At 33.4% G+C, this 26,942-nt stretch overlaps 1 protein-coding gene across 2 annotated transcripts in view; it reads left to right on the top strand.

Annotated features, from left to right (window-relative positions):
• The first annotated feature begins 206 nt into the window (after nucleotides 1-206).
• Nucleotides 207-26,942, top strand: part of tok (tolloid-like protein 1 tolkin) — a 75,134-nt gene continuing 48,398 nt past the window's right edge. Inside the window, exons 1-2 of one of the 2 annotated variants that reach the window (XM_077432152.1) lie at nucleotides 207-490; nucleotides 22,208-22,546. In XM_077432152.1, the coding sequence (XP_077288278.1) occupies nucleotides 22,291-22,546 (256 nt within the window). In that variant the 5' untranslated portion in view covers nucleotides 207-490; nucleotides 22,208-22,290. Of the gene's footprint in view, nucleotides 491-21,837; nucleotides 21,978-22,207; nucleotides 22,547-26,942 lie in introns of those variants that run through there. The other variant, XM_077432153.1, reaches the window with a different exon arrangement.

The raw sequence follows: 26,942 nt of genomic DNA on the forward strand, positions 1-26,942 counted from the left end.
GTATGCAATTGGGAAATGCAGTGGCGGCACATGGCGATTTGTTGACATGTGTGCATTTGATGTAAGAGTGGAGTAGAGTATGCATACCTACATGGGCACACGAGTAGAATGAAGCAGAGTAGAGTAGAGTAGAGTGGAGTGGAGTAGAGTAGAGTAGAGTAGAGTGAGACGCAAAGGGAAGAGCGAGAGAGTGGAGTGGAGTGAGCGTCACTCGCCAGTAGGACTCTGTGCGGTGCGGTCGCGTTTCTCCTTTTCGTCACAGACGAAATCCTTTTTACTTTTTTTTTTTTTTTTCATCACTTTATATATCTCACTTATATTTATCTTATTTCACCAAAACAACATGTTTTGTTCGACTTTTTTCTGACCAAACTTTTTTAATGGCACGTTCGGTACTTCGTATCTTCTGATACTACTTTTTCTTATTATTATTTTTTAAATTTTTATTTCTTATCGCTTACTTCGCACAGCGGAATTTTCCACATTGTCGGTAAGTAAAATTTCAATTTTCCCATTTATAATAGGTACACATGTATGTATGTATGTATGTTGCTTTAGTGACAATTTCCCAAAAAGTGCAACATACAAAGTATAATTTGATAAGCACGGTAAATATCATACGTATGTGCATAAGTGTGTACAAATTTGAAATTGCTCGAAAGATAAATTGAAATATATGTATGTACATTATAGTGTCGTTTAACTTGAAATCATGTGACAGCATTGACGTTTGAAAATAGCGTATGTTCAAGTGGAAATGGTCGTGTAATATGTATGTACATATGTATAATAATATTTATGTGAAGTTTTATAAGTTTAAGATTTTGATGAAAATATTAGACGTGTGGCAGCAGTGAGTGTGTGACGCTGACGAGGGTACACACATATTGAAAAGTGAATAAGTGTGGAACAGAATATTGGAACACTTGTAGATATACGTACATACATGTGTATATATATATATTATATAATAATATAGTGTGTGTGTGTGTGTGTGAATAATGCAAACAACAATAAGGTTGTTCCGGGTGTGAAATGTGAAATGTGAGGTGTGAAAGTTTGTAGAGTGGATGGATTGTGGTTTGGCGCTCGGAAGCTTTTTCAGACGCGTCATGCCGACTGAAACGAACGCGTTTCATTACATCGTTAATCATCCGTTTGTCGATACTAAAACTATTATACTCTCTATTCTATTATATTCTACGTCTACTAAATATTATGTATATACGACTACACACATACATACATATATTAGTATAATATACAAGTACATAATATATGTACATACCTATGCACATATCTCTTTGCTATGTTAACGACCGTGTAAATAATTTCATAGATGAGACTTTACTATTTGTTGTGAAATTTGCTTTGTTCCGAGGAATCTTAATGTCTTTACGTACATACATACATACATACATATATAATATAATACATACGTATATGATATCGACAGAAGATTACAACGTCAACTACCTACACTTATGTAGGTACATATGTATTACTTTTCCATAGATATACATGTGAATATCTAATATATAATTTCGAAAGAGGCTTTGTATGTATGTATGTAAGTTTTGAATCTACAAATAAATTTAATAAAATATTTACTACTAGATTAGCCATGTTTAATCGGTTTATATTGCAAATACCGAGCGAAGCCGGGTAAATCCACTAGTTTTATATGAAACGATTGTTGTACCTTATGAAATATCATCGCATGGGTGTTGGCAAATTAAGTTATTAAATAAATAAAAAATAAACCACTAGTAAACCGGGTAAAACCACTAGTTTATGTATGTTATGTATATAAAAAACAATGTTTGTCTGTCACGTATGCGTTCCTATACCATTCAACCGATTGCGATGAAACTTACATGAGCTATTGTGTGCATGTCCGCGATGTTTTCTGTAAAAAAAATCCCCCAAAAAAGGGAATGGCAACTTGAAAACAGAAATGAGTGGTATTGCAACGCAATAATTTCAAATGCGTTGTTAGGGTAAAATAAACAAACAATTAAATAATTTCAAATATTTTCGCCGCCTGCATTTTTCCGACAAATTATCATTACTGTAATTTACTTTTAAACATTTACTTATCGAGAAGCACAAGCTAAAACGCTGGGGATAAGTCATATTACCACGACTACATTAACTCTGCAACGGGAACAACGGGAATTGCACGCGTTATTGTGGCATTGCAACGCGTGCCGAGTTTAGCTAGTATATTATGTATATTTGTGACTACATATGTATGTACATAGGATGTGTATACTATCGTTGCATGTATGTACATATGTATGTAGAATGCGGTGTCTGCAACATCAGCCGAAATTTTCACGCGTGTAAAAAGCTCGCAATTTGTTACCGAAACTACATACATACATACATATGTAAACATCTGCAATAAAACGACGGTTTTTCCCTTTTCTCGACTGCAAACAAAAACGAATTCGAACCGACGAATTTTCCACATTCACCAATCAACACACACGGAATAATTGCGTCGAGTCAAAGGAAAACTCGCACAAAAGACCAAACAAACAACACAGTATTATTATACATATATACATACATACGTATGGTTGAGTTGCAAACACTTGATCCATGTGCCTATATAGTACTTACATCAAAATGATAAATGTTCGTAAAAATGATTGTATCCGATCCTATTCAATCATTATTTATTATCATGACAAAAATAGCGAGGACAAATTTAATTTATAAAATTTCATGCAAAACGAAAATTGATTTTACTTTCATCATCATCTACAGCCATTCACCATCCACTGCTGTATGAAGGCCTTTCCAACACGCTTCCACTTATCTCTGTTTTGCGCCACTCTCATCCATCTCACCCCATACAGTTTCCTAATTTCGTCTACCCATCTTCCCTGCGGTCTTCCTTTTATCCTTTTGCATTTTCTCTGGTACCATTCAAACACTTCTTTTGTCCATTCTTCTAGCCATGTGGCCCACCCATTGCCATTTCAATCTCTTTACTCTATCTACTATATCCACTACCCTTGTCATACTTCTCACCCACGTGTTTCGCTTCCCGTCTTTCCTCAGTATGCCGAGCATACAGCGTTTCATACTACTTTAAGTGCATTGAACTTTGTGTAGCATTTTGGCGTTCAGTGTCCAAGTGTCATCATTAGAGGTAGGACCGGAAGCGTGCTTTTTCCAGGAAACAGAGCAAACTACAAAGCTAGAGTGCAAAAAATGATCAATAAACGGCATAAAGTTGGTCCACTCTTTAGTCATCACTAGAGGTAGGATAGGGAGCGTGCTTTTTCCAGAAATCGGGGTGGTTTGGCTCTATTTACAAAGCTAGAGTGCAAAAAAAGGTTCGGCGAAGCTTTAACTAAGCATTTACAACAATTAAACAATGAACGGCACGCTTTGGGTCCGCTCACTACAGTCATCACTAGAGGTCGGAATCTGAAGGGGCTGTTTATTGTTCAAAGATTGTAAATGCATTGTTTCCGGCCCCTTCAGATTCCGACCTCTAGTCATCACTGGCAAAACGCATTGATCGAAAACCTTTTTCTTTAGAGAGGGGCATTTTTGATTTAAAAAAAAATTCATTCGTCCAAATGCACTCCATCCTAATTTCATACGTCTCATTATCTCTTCATCTTTACTAACGGACATGTTAATTATTTGACCTGAATATAAATATTTTTTTACTACTTCTACTGGTTTTTCATCTAATGAGATGCTTACTTTAATCTAATATATAATTTGGAAAGAGACTTTGTATATATGTATGTATGTATGTACATATGTATCCTTCGTTCGTAGAAATCCGTGACGTTATCGAACAAATAATTCACTTTTTTCCGATTCAAAGTTACCGGGGGCGTAGGCGCCGAGGGCAAAGCCCTAGGGCTCCGCTCCCTAGGGGGTGCAGACGCCGGAGGTGTACATATATTTTTTTATTAGAGACTTACTATATATGTTTGTTTGTTCGTGACAGTCAATTTAATAAAAAAAATTCGGATGTGACCAACCCATGACTTTATCTATGTATTTGATGAATATAAGAAGGTTACAAAACAAAATTCGATATTGAACTGATGACTATGATAGCGATACAAATTGAGCGCAAATGTATGGAAACTTGCACAAAACAAAAGATCTACTTCCGGTTGTCAGATTTTGTTCAAATTTTTTTTATTACTAAAAATCACTATCAGTATTATACTCATTAAATATCAAGAAAATAAAAATAATTTTAAAGGTCAAAATAAAATAATGAAATATTGTTTTAAAAAAAAATACTACTTCCGGTTTACAAATTCTGACCAAAACCCTTTCAGCTCTAAGTTAGTACATAAAGGATAGAAATATAAATTTTCAGCTTAATACGTTCAGGGGTGCGGACAGAGTAGTGGGCACAACATTTTTGACCTTTCTACGAGGAAAAAAATCCCACTTCTGGTTCATTAAATAAAGTAATTTTTTTTTTATTTTTACTTAAAATCACTATTTTTATTATACACATTAAATATCAAGAAGCTTAAAACAATTTAAAAGGTCAAAATAAAATAATGAAAAAATAATGAAATATTGTTTTTAAAAAAAATACTACTTCCGGTTTACGAATTCTGACCAAAACCCTACCAGCTCTAAGTTAGTACATAAAGGATAGAAATATAAATTTTCAGCTTAATACGTTCAGGGGTGCGGACAGAGTAGTGGGCACAACATTTTTGACCTTTCTACGAGGAAAAAAATCCCACTTCTGGTTCATTAAATAAAGTAATTTTTTTTTTATTTTTACTTAAAATCACTATTTTTATTATACACATTAAATATCAAGAAGCTTAAAACAATTTAAAAGGTCAAAATAAAATAATGAAAAAATAATGAAATATTGTTTTTAAAAAAAATACTACTTCCGGTTTACGAATTCTGACCAAAACCCTACCAGCTCTAAGTTAGTACATAAAGGATAGAAATATAAATTTTCAGCTTAATACGTTCAGGGGTGCGGACAGAGTAGTGGGCACAACATTTTTGACCTTTCTACGAGGAAAAAAATCCCACTTCTGGTTCATTAAATAAAGTAATTTTTTTTTTATTTTTACTTAAAATCACTATTTTTATTATACACATTAAATATCAAGAAGCTTAAAACAATTTAAAAGGTCAAAATAAAATAATGAAAAAATAATGAAATATTGTTTTTAAAAAAAATACTACTTCCGGTTTACGAATTCTGACCAAAACCCTACCAGCTCTAAGTTAGTACATAAAGGATAGAAATATAAATTTTCAGCTTAATACGATCAGGGGTGCGGACAGAGTAGTGGGCACAACATTTTTGACCTTTCTACGAGGAAAAAAATCCCACTTCCGGTTCATTAAATTAAGTAATTTTTTTTTTATTTTTACTTAAATCACTATTTTTATTATACACATTAAATATCAAGAAGCTTAAAACAATTTAAAAGGTCAAAATAAAATAATGAAAAAATAATGAAATATTGTTTTTAAAAAAAATACTACTTCCGGTTTACGAATTCTGACCAAAACCCTACCAGCTCTAAGTTAGTACATAAAGGATAGAAATATAAATTTTCAGCTTAATACGTTCAGGGGTGTGGACAGAGTAGTGGGCACAACATTTTCAACCTTTCTAAGTGAAAAAAATCCCACTTCCGGTTTATAAAATTTAATAATTTTTTTTCATTTTCATCAAATTACAACAAGAATTATACTTGAATTTTTTTGTGACGAACACACATGTTTAAGGGGTCGAAAAAAATAGTGGAAGAAAAATCGAACAAGAGTAAACTGCTACTTCCGGTTGACGGATGCTAACTAAATTTTATAATTAACTTGGTATTAAACTTAAACTTCTAGATATGAAATTTCAGTTCAATAAACCAAAAGGTTTCTGAAAAAAACATAAAAAACTTCGATTCTCTAGAGTAAAAGTACTACTTCCGGTTCAGATAGAAATATTTAAAAAATATGAAGTTATAAAAACTATTATTTGTATCATATTTAAAAAAAATTCAGTCCGATTCAGTTAGTGGTTTGGGAGATAATTGAATTCAAAAACTTAAAAAAAGAGGACACCTATAAGGCGAGGTACCATTTCCGGTCAACTTAAAAATTTGAAAAAAATTTACGTCGTGTCGATAAGAATTTCAGTAACCGATACTAAGTTTCAGTTCGATAGGACTAACGGTGTTAAAAATATCCCCAAAATACACACCCACACAGACACACACACAGACACACACACACACACACACACACACATTTTTTCTAGATCATGAAAACGTGATCAGTGATCGATTCTGAGTTCGAATCAGTCAAAATCTCGAGTTCGAATTTTCGCATGATCACAAAACTTCATCTATTGTTACTACGTACATAGATAAAGTAAAAACAAACGAGTATTCAAATAAATTTATATAAAATAAAACTTTTGAAATAAATTTAATAAAATGTTTACTATGTATTAGATTAGTTATGTTTAAGCGGTTTATATTATAAATACCGAGCGAATTATTGACTAACTTGAGGCCCTTATTCCCAGGTAAATATTATACATATACATACATATGTATGTGTGTATGAATAACAAAAATGAAAACGTTTTTAAAAACTGAATGAAAGTGTTTCAGTAGTGAAAGTGTTGTTAATAACCTTAAAATGAAGCTTAAATTTGAACCCTGTGAAGGTTTTGAGGGGGTTAAAGAGTGAACGGCCCTTTTGAAAGGCATGACAATGCAATAGTGACATAAAGACTTTTTATAGTAGAGCGCGAATTGAAAAGCATAACGGGTTTTTTGTCGCTGTGATTTCAGTAATAGGCCCCATAAACCGGATTTCGCGAAGAAAAGTGCTCTCCAATTCCCACACAAAACTGACTCTCAACCTTTTTACTTTATTTCATTAAAATTCATGTCTACAACTATTCTGCGTTATACATATTTATATATATATATATATATATATATATATATATATATATATATATATATATATATATATATATATATATATATATATATATATATATATATATATATATATATATATATGTATGTATACACACTACGAATATTATACACATGTATGTATGTATGTACATACATACATATGTGCCTAATACAAATTGTATTGTGATTGTGGAATAGAATGTAGGAGCGGAGAGAAGCCCTCGATTTGACGGGTGCTCCAACAATCCCTTAATACAATATTATATGTACACACGTATGTACGTATTATACATACGTATATGTACTTAGATGTACATCAAATACATATACATGCATAGATAGGGTGTATAACGAGGAGCGTGACATTTAATGAGAGATGGCAAGGTGGCGATTGTCACCTGGCCCTGACCAATATATCTATCCCCCAATTGTTTGACAAATACTTGTTAAACAACATCTAAACACATTTATTTACCCCACTCTCTCTCTCTCTCTCTCTCTCTCTCTTGTTTTTCATTTTTTATTAAATATGTATGAAGGTACATACATACATACATACATTCTCGTCGAACGAGTATTTATCATTTTTTTTAAATGAAATCGCAAGGACTTTGTTGATGTGACGGTACGAGATGCTCGTCTTGGCTGTCACGGTTATCCCGGCTGAATCGAACTCGACCCATTTTTTTTATTATTACATCTCAATTCCTGTAATGGTGGCTTTATTCAATCATAATAATATATACATATTTATGTACGTATAAATATTATATCCGCAAGGCATCTCTGTCTACTAAATGGAAAATATCTACGTATATGTATGTATGTATGTAGCTGTCTCTAACTAGTTTTGATTAGTTAGCTCGGTTTTGATTAGTTTTAATTCAGTATATCAATACTTACTTGTTGTGTTACGTAATTTCAGAAAGAGTGTGGTTTTCTTAAAATGGACATTTTGAAATATTTGAGCTCCACAACTATGTAGATATGGTTTTATTTTACAATTCAGTAGAATGTCTCTCATCTCCATAGATGACATCTACCAAATTGAAATAAAAATAAAAGTCACCAAGTTTAATATAGTAGATACATATTATATTGTATTGTCAATTTCAAAAACAAATAAAAGTACATTTCAATCTCGATTAATGGGATTTGACAAAAGTATTATGTCGACGTTGCACACTGGTCTAAAAAAGAAAATATGTGGAATCAATTTACATTCATATGTATGTATATGTAGAATGGAACATAACGACTAATTTTCCAGGTAATGATCCAGGTATTTTATTTTATTTTAATAAAAACATATCACAGTGTCTTCAGATGCTACCAAAATGACACCAGATAATATATGTATACATAGACAAGAATATAGAATAATACATACATTACATATGTATGTATATATGTATAATCATACGTGCACATAAATTATATAGAAAAACACATTTCATTACGAGGCTTTTATATATGAATGTTTCACTTCGCGAATGATTCAGTCAAAATTCCTACATTCTTCCGATTGGTTTGAAACTTTGCCATTTTGCTCGGTTTGGTCACCGATAGAATTTAAATCGCTTCTGACAGTTTGATGGTGAAAAATAATCGTAATAAAGACATGTAAGGATGCAAAAATTTTTAAGACGTTGACATTTGTTAGCGAGTAGCCTTATATGTTTGACTTTCCGCCACCTACTCGTTTTATCAGATTGTAATTGTTTAAACGCCTATAACTTTATATTTTTCACACTATATCGTATAAAATTTGTATTATAGACTCTCATTATCTCTCATATATATTTTAACTTCACTAATAAATTATATAATTTTATTTTAACTAACATTAATAACAGTCTTTTTTTTTTTTTTTTTTTTTTTATTTATTTATTTATTTAAAGTTTGGACCGTTGTAGCATTACAGGAATTCCTAATGCGCCACAATGGTCAAAAATATAACAGAAAAGACAAGAAACAAAATAATAAATTAGACATAACAAAAACAAAACATATATATACACAAACAACTAAAAATAATAATTATTATTATTATATATCGTTTATCGTCTTGAATGTTTACAAGGTTTTTGTATTTCGTAATATTCTTTCTCGATTATGATTTTCAAGTTATGAATTCCATAAGTCCTCACCAGATAGAGTTTCAAAATTTGTCATCCGGACTGACCGAAACCAATCACGACAAGCAAATAATACACCACCACCACGTCGATCTACTCTATCGCGACGATGCAGCCTCCAGGAAGAATCAAAAATTTCAGCATCAAAGAATGATGAAGTCAACCATGTTTCCGTTAGTGCTACCATATCATCACAAAATATAAAAAAAACAGTAAAAATTAAACAATTTGTTATTGTCTAGCTCCTTTTGGTTTCAAAATAAGAAAGAGTCTAGATGAAACTTAAGAATTAAAAAAAATGTTAATTTTAGATAACAAAAAAACGTAATAAAAAGACAGTCATTGATGCTAAAATTGGTAAAAATATGTAGAGAAACATAAAACATACGTCGAGAAATAAAATATGTATGTATATAATTTCTAATCATTGAGAAGATTTAATTTTAAAATTAACATTTTTTTTCATATGTACATAGTATTAATTAGATCTCATATTAACCCTTTCCACTCGTATTTTTTTTTTGTGTAGGGGTAGCCCCAGCTCGTAATTAATTTCGTGCGTTTTTCAGGATTCATAGTCAAAATTTAAAATGAAAATAAACTAATTATAAAAATATTTATTATAGTATGCATATTGTGTAAATATGCACAGTATAATAATTAGCAAAAATAATTAATCGAACATAATACATGGTATATAGAGTTTAAAGTTTTGGAGTGGAACGCAAAATCAGTTTGGCGACATACGAACGGAAAGGGTTAAACAAAGCTTTTTAAACTGTAGTACAAGTGCTGTCGAAGCAATTAAATTTGCTGTAGATATTCCACTTTGTCATTATTTGCTAATCACTCAATTACATTGCGGTAAACAAATTTTAAAGCAAACTCTTGCGATGATTTAGCAAACTCTTGCGATGACTCAATAATTTTTGTCGCGGTTGTGGTAGAGAGTGCGTCGTCAGATTGAACTGGTCAATGTTTCAAAAAAGTAAACATTGAACACAGACTTCACTCCCTAATTTCTAGTTCGAGTTCATATTTTTCTTTTACGGATCTAGTTTTCTTGTCACAATTGAAATTTTGTCATATGTTTTCAAATGCTATCGCAAAAACGAATAAACATGGAAAAGATCAGGCCACTTCAATAGAGCGCTTTAAGTCATAGATGTATAATACATAGATACGCCCTCACGCTTTATGCCGGTCCTTTATGCTGTGCTGGCGCATGCAAAATACATGGCGCATGCACACTTTCTCTCAGTAGCTAGTTAGCTTCTAAGAAGTAAGGAGAACTCCTGCCACAGGTGTTATTAAATGCATGCTTGTGGAAGTTACTAATGTTTAAATATTGTAATAGTTAATGATGGTTTTATTATACGTAGTAACATACATTTGTAGTTTAATATAGTGTGTATAGCTAAATATTTTTTTCTTAATATGGCTTTATTAGTTTGGTTTACTGTCACGCGGAATGTCCAATAAAATAAAATTCCCAACTTCCCCGCTAGTTAAACCCCCCGCACCCCTCAGTAAGTAGCGACAAGATCTCCGACCAAAATTGCTCTTAATGGCTTATCTATGTATTATATATATTAAAGTACAAACCTAGAGAAGCAGCTTCAGCTGGTCGGTTACGGCTTCTTCAATGATCTCCTATGTCCCAAAATGTTATTTTTGCGGTGAAATTTCAATCATGGGAGAAGAAAAAAATCACAAGGACCAAAGTTTTAGTGAATAAGGGGAATGTTTTTGCTTTTCAGCACCCAGATGTTCTCAATGTTCGGTTTCACACGAATGACCCTTTTTTGGGAATGAAAATGTTGGTTTACAGTTTGGCCTTTAGGCAAAAATTTATGGATGAACCCCTGGCTATTAAAAAAGCAAATCAGCATGCTATTGTACTTGGATTTATTTGCTCATTCTGCGAGGTTTATCTTCAATCGAGTTTCGACCTTCCGAGAACGCCTTAACCCACCTGAAAACCTTGACTGTCAAGTCACTTCTCCATAGGCCTGTTAAAGTTTTGCAAAAACTTCCATCGCATTGTGCCCGAACTGCCACTAGTGGTGCCAAAAAAAACTGGTTCATGAAAAAAATTGCTACAGACTACCAACCGACTCTACGGAGTTCAGACTCATTCAGACTCATTCATTTGGATGTCGGCCTGCCTCGCTTCCAGTGTTGCCAGATCTCACGCTGGTTCAGGGCGAAAACATACAGCGATGAACGGCACATCGCGTGCATGGCTCCTCGCCGTGGGTGGTCTCCTACATTTCTTCAAATATGGGATACACCGTTACCGATATCGATCGGTCAAGCAAGGATAAATACAAGCATACATTAAACTGTTAATACATTAAACAATGGCAGGTTTCTAAAAAACAAAACTGTTTCTTTAACATTAATATTAGATTTTGAACTGCAACAGATGGATTGAATAGTCTACTCGATGTTCGGAAGAATAGATTTGTCTCATTTAGACTTGAGTGCGAGTCTAGTTTTAAGAAGCTTTTTTGAGCAGCCTTTTGGATACACAGCTCCAACTGTCTTCTTTTGTTCAGTTCAGTAGTAGACAAAAGCAGTTGCTTGGTTTCGACAGGAAAAATACCGTCTATGGTAAACTGCAAGCTCTGTTTTATTCCCTCAATTTCTTCACAATGAATAAATGGGTTAAGGGATAGGAAGACCCTTCTAAATTGTCTATTAATTTTAGAAATTTTATGCAAATTTCACTTTTGTTTGTTATTTTAGCATATTTTCACATATTTTACGAGTTTAGCATCTATTAGCATGTATTCAGAATTTTACCATCAATTAAGCGTTAATAGCAAAATACGTGTCTCTATATATTACATACATACATATATGTAGCATTGTAATGTATGGAATGGTAGGTAGGTATGTATGTATGTATTTGTAGACATTGAGAATCAGATATCAAAACAAAATCATCTTAACTGTTGTAAATCATTCGTCCGTTTTATATCCTGCCCACTTGTTGTGTATTTAAGACACTCACTCAATGGAACTCCCCTCCCTCTCAAATAGCATACCTATGCATTCAATCAAAAATTATATCCTTTTACTTATGTACATATGTACATATTTTATCTACATACTCGTATATGAATATACATGCATACATACGTACGTACATATGTATGTTCATAGTTAGGTACATACATATGTATGTATATGTATGTGTAATACTTACAGCCACTTTAATTGTACAATAGCTTAATTGTAGGTACACACTTACCTATTAATGAATTTAACGATTCAAAAGTGAGTTACGGCCAAAACGTTCACAAATTAGATTAATTCGCAGTTCAGGGACATTGTCATACACATCGATTATCTCGAATGAAGCGTCCATCTATCTTACACTTGTTATCTACATATTTATTACACATGTATGTAATATTGCGTATGATATTGTATATATAACATATTATATGTATGTAGGTATAATTATTATACTACTAGTTGTTTTACCCGGCTTCGCTCAGTGTTTGTAATATAAACAGCTTAAACATGGCGAATCCAATAGTAAATATTCATTTGTTTTTTTATTAAATTTATTTGAATCGAAAAAAAATATTCAACCAATCGAATCGTCATAGAAACTGACTTGTTTTCGATTTCCAACCAACTATGGTTTCAAACTTACAAAGTCTCATTCGAAATTATATATTAGATGTATTATACATATATTATACCATAATCCGACGGCTCCCTGTGTCCATGTTGTCATGGAAATTTTGACTTGTTTTCGAAGTTCCTAACCAACAATACTTACAAAGTCTCTTTCGAAATTATATATTAGATGTTACATAATATGAACATACATACATACATACATATATGTATGTATGTAAAAATATTACACCCATCTTATAAATAGAGGTAGGATAGTCGGGGACGCGACAATTGGTGATATAACATATAATACAATAAAAAGTTACTTTTTCCATTAAAATAGGAAAATTTAGGATTTTTGAACATTTTGTCGCTTGAACATTATTTCCGTCGACATTTTGTCGCGTGAACATTTTGTCGCGGGTACATCTTGTCGCGTGAACATTTTGTCGCAGGTACATTTTGTCAGTGCACTAATTTTCGGGTACATTTTGTCGTTGAACCTTTTGGACTTGCACCAATTGTCGTGTAACCAGGATAGTCACAGTGCTATCCATTGTTCGGCAAACCTTTAACAATGCATTTACAACCTTTGAACAATACACGGCCCCCACAGGCTCCGGTGACTACTTATAAAACTATTCGCATAATATAGAAAAAAATCGTATACGAGTTACATATATGTACATAGTAGGTACTTATACGATAGGAGAAGTTTAGATCATTAGTTCAACTCGAAATGAACCGTATCGGTTAAATCAATCCGGATATAACCAATTAAATAATATTGTCAAATCCCTTCGCTCTTCAATACTTACATTTATGCACTTATTCTAGGTATGTATGTATGTATATATGTACATATGTATATATGTACATATGTATGTCACAAGCACATTGTACATATAATTCATAGTTTCTTACAGAGTATGCATGATAAATAAAATAATCCCTTACTCTGAATATAAATTTATAGTCATCAATTATTAATATTTATTTATTTATTTATGCATATACGGCTGCAAGGACCATTAAACCATAATACAATAGAACATTAATATAAGAATAGAAAAATAGGAGTTTTAAACAATGAAGTGAATAAATAAATGAAATGAAAACAATAAAATAAAATACTTTTAGCCTTTGTAAATATTAGAGAAATGATAATGTAACAATTTTCTTAAATTTTGTTTACTATTATAATATTAAATAGATCAAATTGGCTAAAGTCGTTTCCCAATTTATGAAGTCTGGGTAACGTTGAATTTTTGTTAAAATTTGTGGTATAATTTTGGATTTGGAATAAATAGTTGCATTTGGTAAATCTCCCCGGTGTATGGTAATATGATAATATGTGTATATTACCTACCCCAAATTTTCATTTTTTTTTTGTTGAGCCGTTAACGGCCTTGGTTTCATTGAATGGATATAATATAAAACACCATCTAGTGTGAAACTGTGGTTGTTGCGAGGAAATTCGGAGAGAAAAGATTTTTCGTTAAAAATCCAAAGAGTTTCTTCAACAAGCGACGCCATTAATAATCCGCCATAAAAATAATTTGAAAAGTTTAAGATCTTTGTTCACGTCTAAGATTTATTTGCCCTTCGATAATACGTACGCACGTACAAAAAAAAAACATAAAACATGAAACAATAGACATTATATAATACATTTAGTTAGAAAAGAAATGTGAAAAATGTAATATTCGATTATAATTCACAGTCGTAGATTTTCATGGATGCGAAACGATTACTCAAATCCTGAATAACTGTGCGAAACGCTTCTAACCAAATTCGTAAACTTCACTTTTGTAATTCTTCACTCGGTGGGTGGAAAAATGTGCAGCTGGGCAAGGCTGTGGCAAATAAATCGTAATTATTATATACTAGCTGTACCCGGCTTCGCTCGGTATTTGTAATATAAACCGCTTAAACATGACTAATCTAATACTAAGCCCGCTTTAAAGGTCAAGGACCCTTAACCCTTAAAGCCCTCAACATGATGCCACGACCCCCCCCCCTGACGAATACAGTCTAAGAGACCCTTTCGTCGGAGAACGAGACGGTTGTTCATGAATATCGCACAAGAACAACCGCACATCACTGTTCTATCAAAAAAAATCACACTGTACATAACCAAGTACAAAATAAACAACAACGCATGAACACATAAAGCGCGCATGCGTTAGGAAATATTACCTGAAATGTGCCGTGCAAATGCACGCACACCTCAAGTAAACATACATGCATGTATGTTTATGCGTGCATAAGGACGCATACACACACAAAAACAACAAATATATACACACACCTAAACAGCAAACGCACACACACACACACACACATTCACAGAATAAAAAAAAATAAAAAATGAACTCATAAATGCTTTTGCAATTAAGTGGAGAAGTAGCATCCAGGAGAACACAGCTTCCCAAAGCATTCCGCGAACTTTTCATGACTACTCTAATAGTAAACATTTTACTAAATTTATTTGAATAGTTTTATTTTATATAAATTTATTTGAATACTCATTTGTTTTTTTTATTAAATTGACTGTCACGAACAAACAAACATATAGTAAGTCTCTTATAAAAAATTATATGTACACCCCCGGCGTCTGCGCTCCTTAGGGCTCCGCCCTCGGCGTCTGCGCCCCCTAGAGCTCCGACCTCGGCGTCTGCGCCCCTTAGGGCTCCGCCCTCGGCCTAAGGGGCAGAGCCCTAGGGCTTCGTCCCTGACATCTGTGTCTCCTAGGGCTCCACCCCCGACGTCTGCACCCCCAAGAAACCCCCCCCGGACGTCTGCTAGGGCTTCGCCCTCCGCGCCTACGCCCCCGGGAACTTCGAATACTTTGAATGGGAAAAAAGCGAATTATTTGTTCGATGACATCACGGATTTCTACGAACGAAGGATACATACATACATACATGCATACATACAGACATATGTATATACAAAGTCTCTTTCCAAATTATATATTAGATTTATGTGGATATGAGTACATACTTATGCATATTGTAAGAAATTACATTCACGATTTTTCTTTCTCGAGTTTCTTGAGAGATTTCACGACGTTAAAAAAATACTAATTAAAGTTGTTTTGAGAACGAATACGAGTCTTCTTCTTCTTTTTGTAATGCCGAATCCGTATTAGGATGTAGGCGTATTTTTCTTTGGCAAGGGAATAAATGTCGACTGCAACCATTCTTGACGGATTTTACCAGTCTCATATATTTGATTGAAAAGTATCGTCAATATTTGAATGCATTCAACACCCAATAATTTTAATAATCGAGTACGAGTAGGAAATATTACATGGTTTGCTCTAAAAATGGATACGTCCAAAAAGAGTACTGCTCAATGAAAAGATGGAGGAATTTTGAAATTGTGAACATTTAACGCAAATTAACTCGAACGTTTTTTAATTTTATGAAATTAAGTTAATTTTTATGAAAGTTTGAAAGTATGTAGAAATAATTTGTCGGAAAATCGATGAGTTCGTGTTCTCTGGATCGAGTTTCATCGCGGGGGCGAATTTTTTTTAATGAAATAAAATTAAGCGTAATTTAAAATTGTGAACTACTACTGGCTTACGAGCCATTGATCCGAAATTCATAAATTTGTTAACGATGAAAAAGTGCGTCCCTGTCGACGAATCGCAAAAAATTCGGGGATCGGAAATCTCACCTGGGGAAATTAAGCGGTTCCATTGATTCGCCCTTATTTCATTGAGCGCACTCGCTGTCATCGCTATCCCTTCACAATATTACATACATACATACATATTAAATTTATCCATACCTACAGGGTTTTACATACAATCTAGAACGTCTCGTTGAACATTATTTAATGATGATCGAGTTTCGACGTCCGAAATTTATTCGAAATATTTTTTTTTTTTTGCTGACGGACGACCTATCTAAAATTGAAATTCTTAAGCTTTTTGTTCTATGGACCCGTTTGCCAATCGCATGCAAACCCCTTCTCAGAATAGAGTTTTTAATTGAATTAAATATAAACACACACGATACACCATTTATATTAAAAATAGCTAACCGAAATAAAAAAATATATTTTTAATATCGTCGAGACTTCCACTGTGAAGACTGTTTTTGTTTATCTTGAATTATAAAGGGGACATTAAAATGTGGTGTGTTTGGGTCATATTGGGCATCGGGTATATACATATGTACATATTTTTGATTAAATAGCTACTTATCTACTGATCATTTTCTATATTACAATTTTAATTTAATTTTGTTAATAATCATAGTATTATATTATGCTAATGTTAATGTACAGCATAATAGGAAAAAGAGCTCAAAAACGTATTTACAATTCTTATAAATGCTCATAATACATATAATACATAATATTAATTAAAGATTGTCTAAAGTACACGATCTAAAGCAGATTGTGCTTAGATAATGTGTGTGTTATACCTGAAGGGTATAGCATTTTACATTCTGTTGTAATCACCAAGACTCACTTCACAAGTGTATTAGTATGGTTATTAGTGATTCTGTCATTGAATCTACTGGTTAGTTTGTTAGTAATGTCTGGAACTAACGTAATATTATTAATGGCGTGTAGTTTTTTTTAAATTAGTATACATATATGGGTGTATTATAAATTATTTTTAGGGATTTTTTTTTGTGTTATTTGGAGCTTGGAAAGGTTAGTATTCGAGGTGTATATATACATACATATAAGATGTAGGATATATATATATATATATATATATATATATATATATATATATATATATATATATATATATATATATATATATATATATATATATATATATATATATGTATGTATTTATGTTTGCTGAAAGAAAACAATTCATTCTGAGAATAAGACTAACCCGGGTGGTCCTTAACAATCGTTCATTCATTCATTAATTCGAGTGGAAGTTGGCGAGAATTAGAGATAAAATCTCGGTTAATACGATTAAATATACACAGTCATGATATAATTGGGGTGCAAGTATTACATACAATATAATACATACAATAGATACCCACATATGTATGTACGTGGTTGAGGTTTATCAGCAGTATATGTAGGTTGGCAGGCAAACTCGAATGTTTAGTTTCAATGCGAAACTTCGCCGATCTTAAACCGAAGATGATGCTCAATGACAATATTGATTTAAATATACATATGTATATGTATGTCAGTATCAGTATAATCAGGTATCCTCGGCTCCTGATATTTGCCAGAATTAATTGTGTCTATTGATGAATGGGGACCGTTGAAATAATTCACCACCACATACACACATACATACATACATACAAACGTTTGAATACACATGCATAACAATGCCACCGGTAATTATGCCATCTATTATTACATATACAATATTATCATAGTGTAGATGTGTATACATATACAATATAATAATAGTAATAATAATAATAATAATAGTATGCAACTGCAACTGTGCAAGGTGTGCAACGATGCATCGATGTATGTAGTATGTAGTTTATCAATCTTTTCACAACAGTTTATCGATGTCGATTCATGCACGAGGTATTTAAGATGGGTCTACCTCACGGGCCGGAATGTGAAATGCCGGAATACGCAAATATCGGAAGGCAAAGATCGAAAATCGAAAGATCTTAAGTCGAAAGATCAAAAAAAAAGGGTGCATGGTAAACGGTACATACTCACTTAATTTGCGCGAGCAGGATACATGCGTTTTCCGGTATTTCACATGCCGGCCCGTCACAGAGACCGCTTTAATATATAAGATTATTTAAATTTTTTCGGATAATAAAAGTAGTCATTCGAGTATATATTTTCAATTCAAATCGAGAATGAGAATTTGGCGTATATTGAATTAAATCTACATACATAGTATTATTATATGTAATATCATACATATGTATGTATGTACATGCAATATGCATGATGGAATATTGCTCGAAATACTTTTACGATATAATTTGTAATTTCATAGTAATGACTAGAGGTAGGATAGTCACAGTGCTATCCATTGTTCGGCAAACCTTTAACAATGTATTTACAACCTTTGAACAATACACGGCCCCCTCAGACTCCGGTGACTAGTAATGACCTAAATTTTTAGGTCATAAAATGAATAGGTCTAAGAAGCCATCCTATTCAACGTTTGGCGCGGAAATGTTGCTATGTTTTGATTTGTACTTTATACAAACACTAGTGTTGGACCCGTTGATTTCAACGGGTGGTTTCGAAAAGGAATGCAGGAATATTGAATCGACTGGTTTCGGAAAGAAATTGATGCACGAATTACGAATGACAAATTACGAAGTGATTACGAATTACGAATTACATTTTGTGCATCGCCGACGCCTCCGGCACCCCGGGGCCTTCGCCCCCGGCGCTTCTGTCGCTCCGGGGCCTTCGGCCCCAGCGCCGCCGACGCCTCCGGCGCCCCCAGCGCCCCCAATGCTTTCGGCACCCCGGGGGCTTCGCCCCCAGCGCCCCCGATGCCTCCGGCACCCCGGGGGCTTCGCCCCCAGCGCTCCCAATGCCTTCGGCACCCCGGGGGCTTCGCCCCCAGCGCCCCCGAAGTGAAAAAAATGAAAAAACTGAAAAACTGAAAAAAATGAAAAAACTGAAAAAATGAAAAATATGAAAAAAAAAAATTTTGTTCCCCATACTGGTTGATTCATTATGTTAGGCGAGAGTTAGGGCACACACACACACACACACACACACAGATTACCGTCTTTATATATATATGATATGTATGTTATATACATGTTATGTGTTATGTTTACCTTTCTGGCGGAGGGAAACAAAGTCTCCAATTAACCCTTTCGGTTGTTAGTATGATGATTATCATCAGGAGTATGTAATATGTTTGTATGTATGTATGTAAGTGATGAGCGGGGTATGTCTAGACGCCACATGTTTTTGCTGATTATTTTTTGTCTGGCTGGTGAAGAGAAAAGGGCCCCACAAAGATCCTATGTAAAACCGAAATAGATTGCATTCCCTTTTCGAAGACTCGTAATGTCGAATACTAAAATGTCGTTCTCGGATGTGCGCCACATGCTTGGCACACTCATTTTATATTATCTCTGTGTTTGTATGTGTATCATATGGATGTACATATATACATACTATGTATATTATACACACTATTGTCCTATCAATCTAGTATTAAGTACATTTACATCAGATAAATATGAATGATTCGAATTGAATATTCATACAATGTTACATATGTACCTATGTTTGTATGAAATATATCACTAGTGTTGTACCCGATGAAATATCATCGCATTGGTGTTGGCATGTTAAGTTATTAAATAAAAATAAATAAAAGTCATGTGTCGTTCCTGTGTGAGATCCGCACGCGGTCGATTTTTTATCAAATACCTTTTAAATATATTTAATTGTTTAATATGAGAAAAAATGGTAAAAACTACCTACCTATATATGTACATACATATAAGCAATATAAAACACCGATAAACAAAATAATTAATTAATTAAATAAATTTACAATAGATGGCGGTAAATGTTCAAAGACTTCTATTTGTCTATAAATATGTTTACATTGGTAAAAAACAGTATACATATGTATGTAGAAGTTTTTTTTTTATTTTGTTATTATATTCGTATACGTTTTGGCAGTGGCTTAGCTGTGACGTATGTATGTCAAATCGAAACGATTGTTATTATGTTTTTAATAAAATTAAATTAAAAGAAACGCGTCGGTTCAATCTGCACGCAGTCGATTTTTTTCAAAAACCTTTTAAATATATTTAATTGTTTATTTAATTGCTTAGTATGAAAAAAGGTAAAAACTACCTACATATAAAAAATATAAAACACGAATGGAAAAATTAATAAATTTTCAATAGATGGCGGTAAATTCTGCCAAGAGGAAACATTGGTAGCAAATGGTATATATAGAAGTTTTTTCTTTTGTTATTGTATTCGTATATACGTTTTGGCAGTGGTTTAGCTGTCACCAGCAGACCGACAGACAGACACACAGAGAGAATAGCGATATTATATAGATCAGCGGTTCCCAACCTTTTTTAATTAAAATTATACCACCATATAAAAATATACATTGTATTTCACGACATTTGTTATTGCAAGTGTAATTATATAGTATTTGCATGGTATTGTATGTATTTTGATGTGTTTTGTTAAGAAATTTTGTGGAAAAAAAGTTATTTGCGGAGTCACAATTATAATATGCTCAAAGTTTAATATATTTATCTACTATTTCGTCATACTCCTATTATTGATAAATGGTTTTAACAAAAACACAAAATTACAAAGTACATATAATATATTTTATTTTCTTAAGTAAATCTCCTTACAAAATAAATTTAATGAGCTTCTTGTGTTTGTTTCGAGGAACCTTTTTAAAATTTGGTTCAAATGATGCGAGATATTATCCCCTCAAGTCTGCAGCTGCATTTAATCTACATACATATTTCTGTATTTCTCTTTTATGAAACGGTATCAATTGCCGGATTTTCAATCATCGATTACGATTAATTAAGATGATGTTTATTAATTTCTTGTTGTTTTACCCGGCTTCACTCACTATTAGTAATATAAACAGCTTAAACATGGCGAATCTAATAGTAAATATTCATTTGTTTTTTATTCAATTTATTTTAATTGAAAAAAAAAATATTCAACCAATCGAATCGTCATAGAAACTGGCTTTTTTCGATTTCCAACCAACTATACATAGTTACAAACTTACAAAGTCTCTTTCGAAATTTTATATTAGATGTATTATATATTATACCAGAATACGGCGGCTCCCCTGGCGCCCCCGGCGACCCCGTACCCATGTCTTCATAGAAATTTTGACTTTTTTTCGAAGTTCCCAACCATTTTCCAACCAACAATATTTACTTACATACGAATTCTCTCAAAATTATGTACTAGATAGAAAACACATTTCTATTTATGATTATAAATCATTCATTCTTGCATGTCCGCCATTACTGATTTTTTTTCGCGTACCACAGCTTGGGAGCCGCTGATATATATTATGATATAAGTACATAATATACATATGTATGTGCATAGGTATATATGTAAATATAATAATATGTAGTGAGGCAGTGAGTGCAATTACATTACCGCGAACACGAAGTGCGGCTCTCTAACCGAATTGCGGTTGAAACCGCGCACGTGCATCTCTCTCTCCAACTAATCTGTTTAAAATCGCACCATTCCAAAACAGATACATACATGTGTACTATATGCTTCAGCTATACATTCAAAATAAATTGTAGATTAGAATTAGAATAATTTTTGGAATAACTTTCAAAACATACGTACGAGTGTGTGTGTGTGTGTGTGTGTGTGTGTGTGTGTGTGTGTGTGTGTGTATCAGGGCCGAGACAGAAACAGAGAGATAAAGAGACCTAATGTGTGACCCCGAAACGGAACGATTATCTCAGAGTGTGGTGTTTTTTGTTACAGAAACAGAAACGACGTCCGCAGAGGTTAACATGTAACACGAAGATAATAAAAAGCAAAGCATCCGCAGAAACGAGAATCTGGCGATGGCGCCTTCGAGAGTGGTCTTCTTCTTCAGCGCTTTCGTCCTGTGTGGATTTCGTGCTCTCCCCCTTGTTGGTGGGGACTCCCCACTAACCCACACCCACACCCACACCCACACCCCGCACGCACCTTCGAACCCTCGTCATGGAGACCAGCGGCGGTTCGCCAGGACGACGAGATTCACAATCGAAGAGCTGCAAAGCATTCAATTCGATGTCAAGTCGTCCAACGATTTGGATTTGGATCCCTGTAAAGCTGGTGAGTTTTTCTATATGTGTACATTTTCTTTCATATGTATGTCTTTTAAGCTAACACACACACACACACACACACACTGTGTGATTTATGTACATATACATATACGTCACCTACTCGACATACACTACACTCTCGATTATCAGGGCTATTGCTAGGGAGGAAGGGCAAGGATAATCCGAATCATAAAATTTGAACTGTTTTTTGGAATATAATATCATATTTACAACACAAATTTTTGTTTCATAATTTCAATACTCATTATTTATTAAGAAAAACGCTCATAGTTAAGCAGATATAATGCATATGTATGTACATATACGTCACCGACTCAACAATAAAGGTATTTTAAAAATGTATTAGACATACATATATAGGTACATAACATATGTGCATATGTGAAGAGGAAACTTTTGATCCTGGAATAAGTTATCCTTGAAATACTGTGTCGGAGATGTTTCATAAAAAAAATCATCTGCGATGCACCCTAAGTTTATAGCAACAAAAATTAGTTGCTAATTAAAAAAAAAAAGATTTTCAAAAATTCCTAATATTGTTGCGTGGACGTGAAGAGGGTTTTCCAAGATCAGAGAAAAAATGTGGTGCGCAGTGGTTTTAGAAAAATAGTTTATTGTTCTCACTTCAACCAAACGGAGCAATTCGCTGGCCATTTATGTAGATTAGAATTCTCACATATCACTAGCAAAAATATGTGGAGGTGGTATCGTGAATTAAGATGCATTTCTTTATTTAAAAAAAAATGTCCTTTATTTTTTTATGAATATGGACAAACCAGTGGGGGGAGGTGGTAAAATACATACATATCTAATATATAATTTCGAAAGATATTTTGTATGTAAGGTTTGGGTAGTAGAATCCGTGACGTTGTTTACTATTAGATGAGCATTGTTTAAGCGGTTTATATTACAAATACCGAGCGAAGCCGGGTAAATCCACTAGTTTTATATGAAACTAGTGTTGTACCTTATTAAGTTATTAAAATATTAAGTTATAAGAAATATCATATTAAGTTATTAAATAAATAAAAAAAAAAAGAAATGTGTCGTCGGTCGGTACTGTGCTCGATCCGCACGCGGTCGAATTTTTTCAAATACCTTTAAAATATATTTCATTTAATATTTATATTTAATTGTTTAATATGAAAAAAAAATGGTAAAAACTACCTACCTACCTATGCATATATGTATAAACAATATATAATACCAATAGTTATATTTATATACATATAGAAAATATGTCGAATCGAAACGACTATTATAGTACGGCGAGCGTTATCTCAGATACACAATCACCAACATATGTACACATACTCAAATTGTAAATAAACCTATATCAAAATAAAACTTTAATTTCTGTAGTGACCCTGATTATATTCCGTGCGTTGTGGTGTAGTTATGGAGACATACCGCGTATTATTGACACAAGCAAAGCATTGGTAAAGGCACTTCTATTATTATAACATTTCTCTTGTAAAAAATGTCAACTTACATACATTTCCTATGATGCCTTTCTGGAAAACATGAATAGAAACACCGTGTCTCAGATTTGCATCCACTGGGTATTGGCAAGTCGCTCTTAATTATGTAGTCATTCAAAATTCAAATATATTATTAAGAAAAGCATTCTGCCGAATAGTTTGAGTGAGATGAAAATACTGTATAGATACATACATATGTATGTATTACAAAACATAATGAGGATGTCGTTGTATCTATTTGTGGGTTCAAAAACTATGCATGATAAACTTTCGGGTTAAGTTCGGGTTAATTTTCACTTTACTCTTCTAGAAGAGTAGAACTCTATTTCAAAGTGAACGCACAAGACAATTCTCGCACTATTGTGGTTTTCAATTCCGAAACCAACTTACACATTAGCAAACGCGTACAACTACAGGCCAAACATATCAAACTGTCGAACTTCCAAACAAGAGTACAACTGTACATATGTATGTACATATGTACATATCTCTGCATAACTTCATATGTACATATGTATGTAATACGCATCTGTCACATTATATGTAAGATTTGAATTGAACGCGGGAAAAAAGGTGAGAATTTTTTTGGTACGTACGAATCACACGGCGGATAACATCAAAAGGCGTCGTTTGATTTGGCATTGTAATGGAATCAAAGGTTTATTTAATTGATTGCTAGAGTTTGAAATTAATGCGGAAAAATACACACAATAGGATAAAATTTGGGCAACACAATACGAGCAATTTTTCGATTCATTGCGTCCGCCGAAATTCGATTTGGTGACGTTCGTTTAAGCGACATTGTTTTGAGACGACGCGACGCAACTCCGAATTCAATTTATTATTATCTTTATACATAAAATAAATGTTTGTTTTATTCGTGTTTGATTCGACAGGGCGATGGCAAGATGACGATCGGTGGACCGCAATCGGATTTTCTCAAAATGCATGGATTTCAATCAGGGCGACATTGCTGAAAATTGTCGTCGAAATAATGGCCAGCGAACATTGAAATTGTTCTGTCGAAATGGAATTCTATCTCGCAAATTGAATTTGTGAGCTCGCCAAAGTTATTCGTACACAGTAGATATATGTATGTATGTTATGTACCTACCTACGTACACACAATACTTGTACCTACATAATTGAAGACGAGTACTTATGTTATGTATGTATGTGCAAAGATGAAGAGTACATGTGTACATATGTATTAATATATATATGTACGTAGAAAGTAGGAATGTTTGAAAGAAGAAAGCTTCCGTGATTATTTGTAGCGCGACGCATCGAGCTTTTAATTAAAGCTCTCGTTTGAAGTCGTTACGTAGCCAGCCAAGCCCCGTACAAAAACCTGAAACTGCACTAAACTGCTGAAAAATAAATAAAAAAAACCTTTGCTTTCACACACATTCGGAGGCTTGCGGAAAATTTTTCCCAACGTCAAATGCAATTTCAAATGTGAAAAGTGTTCGCTTTGCTGAAAATGTACACATATGCACATATGTATGTAGTATGATAGAAATGGAATAAAGTTCAAACAATCAAACACCACCGCAATATAATCAAACATACTTGACGGTTTCAGTTATCACGATCGTGAGTGAGTGAGAATTAGGGCTGTCAGGCGTCCCGATTCATCGGAATTGTCACCAGTTTTAAGTCTCGTGTCCCGGTGTCCCGAACACACCTCTCGGTACGGTCAAATGTCTCGGTTTACTGCTTTTTAAATTCCTACAGAAGTTTTTAACTCAGCATTAACATGAACTATAAACAAAAAGTCGATGTTTGGACCACACACTCTGGTAAATACTGCAGCAATGTTCAACAATGAACTATTTGTCTCTGTCTTAGACTTTCTGGAGAACTGTGTGTAGAAGGGAGACAAAAAAATGTTTATCAATTTATCTTAAATCGATAATTTTCTCACTCACAATGATTCATCACACGCAGACGCGGAATAGACACCGTCAGAACAGAAAGACTAAAAGATTTCTGTGATTTTGCTAATATTGAATATAAAAATCTACCCTCACATTCAAAAACTAGGTGGCTATCACTATTACCTGTAATATAACGCACTCTAAAGCTATTTGAAGCTTTAAAAGCTTTTTTTTTAGCTGAAGAAAAAGCACCAAAAATTTTATTAGATTTTTTCACTAATCTGAAGTGAAGTCTATCTTTATTTAAAATAGAAGGTAAAAAAAATCAATTATACATATTCTAAACATTATCACTTCGATTGAAAATATATCTATACAAAAGTCAAAGATCTGATTTTTTTTGGTTGGGGGGTGTCTCGGTTTGACTTGCATGAAATCTGACAACCCTAATGAGAATGCATCTTCTACTCCTTCATCCAACGTATACGACCTCTGGCTTCTTGCCAGCCGCTAAATTATTACTTCTTCGAAGAAGAAGACCTCATTATTATATTATGCAATATGTACATAGCATGTAAATCTGTATGTACATATGTATGCATATTTGTGTGTCCCCAATATAAATGCACATCTGAGCGCTAAAATACTATTATAAGAAAAATAGGGATAATATTTTTGGCACGGCTGTAAAATAAATTATACAACTGTCAAAACGACATTAAATGTCAAATTAACATCTCTAAAATAGCTCGCACGACAGAATCGGCGTTCGCCCGGTAAATCAAACGTCAAACGGGTTGCCGGTAACAAAAATAAAATTTGACGTTACAGTGAAATCGTTACATTTTCACTGGGTATAGTTCAGTGAAATCACATCCAATTATATTTTCACTGGCCCCTATCAGTGAAATTATAATTTTTGACTCCTGTCCATTCCCACTCACATCATGGTCCACACATCGTAATATCTTAGCAGCCAACACTTATTTATTTAAGGGTTAGATTAGGTTAGACTAAGCTA

This window comes from Arctopsyche grandis, chromosome 6 (genome assembly GCF_051622035.1).
Source record: "Arctopsyche grandis isolate Sample6627 chromosome 6, ASM5162203v2, whole genome shotgun sequence".
Lineage (NCBI taxonomy): Eukaryota > Metazoa > Arthropoda > Insecta > Trichoptera > Hydropsychidae > Arctopsyche > Arctopsyche grandis.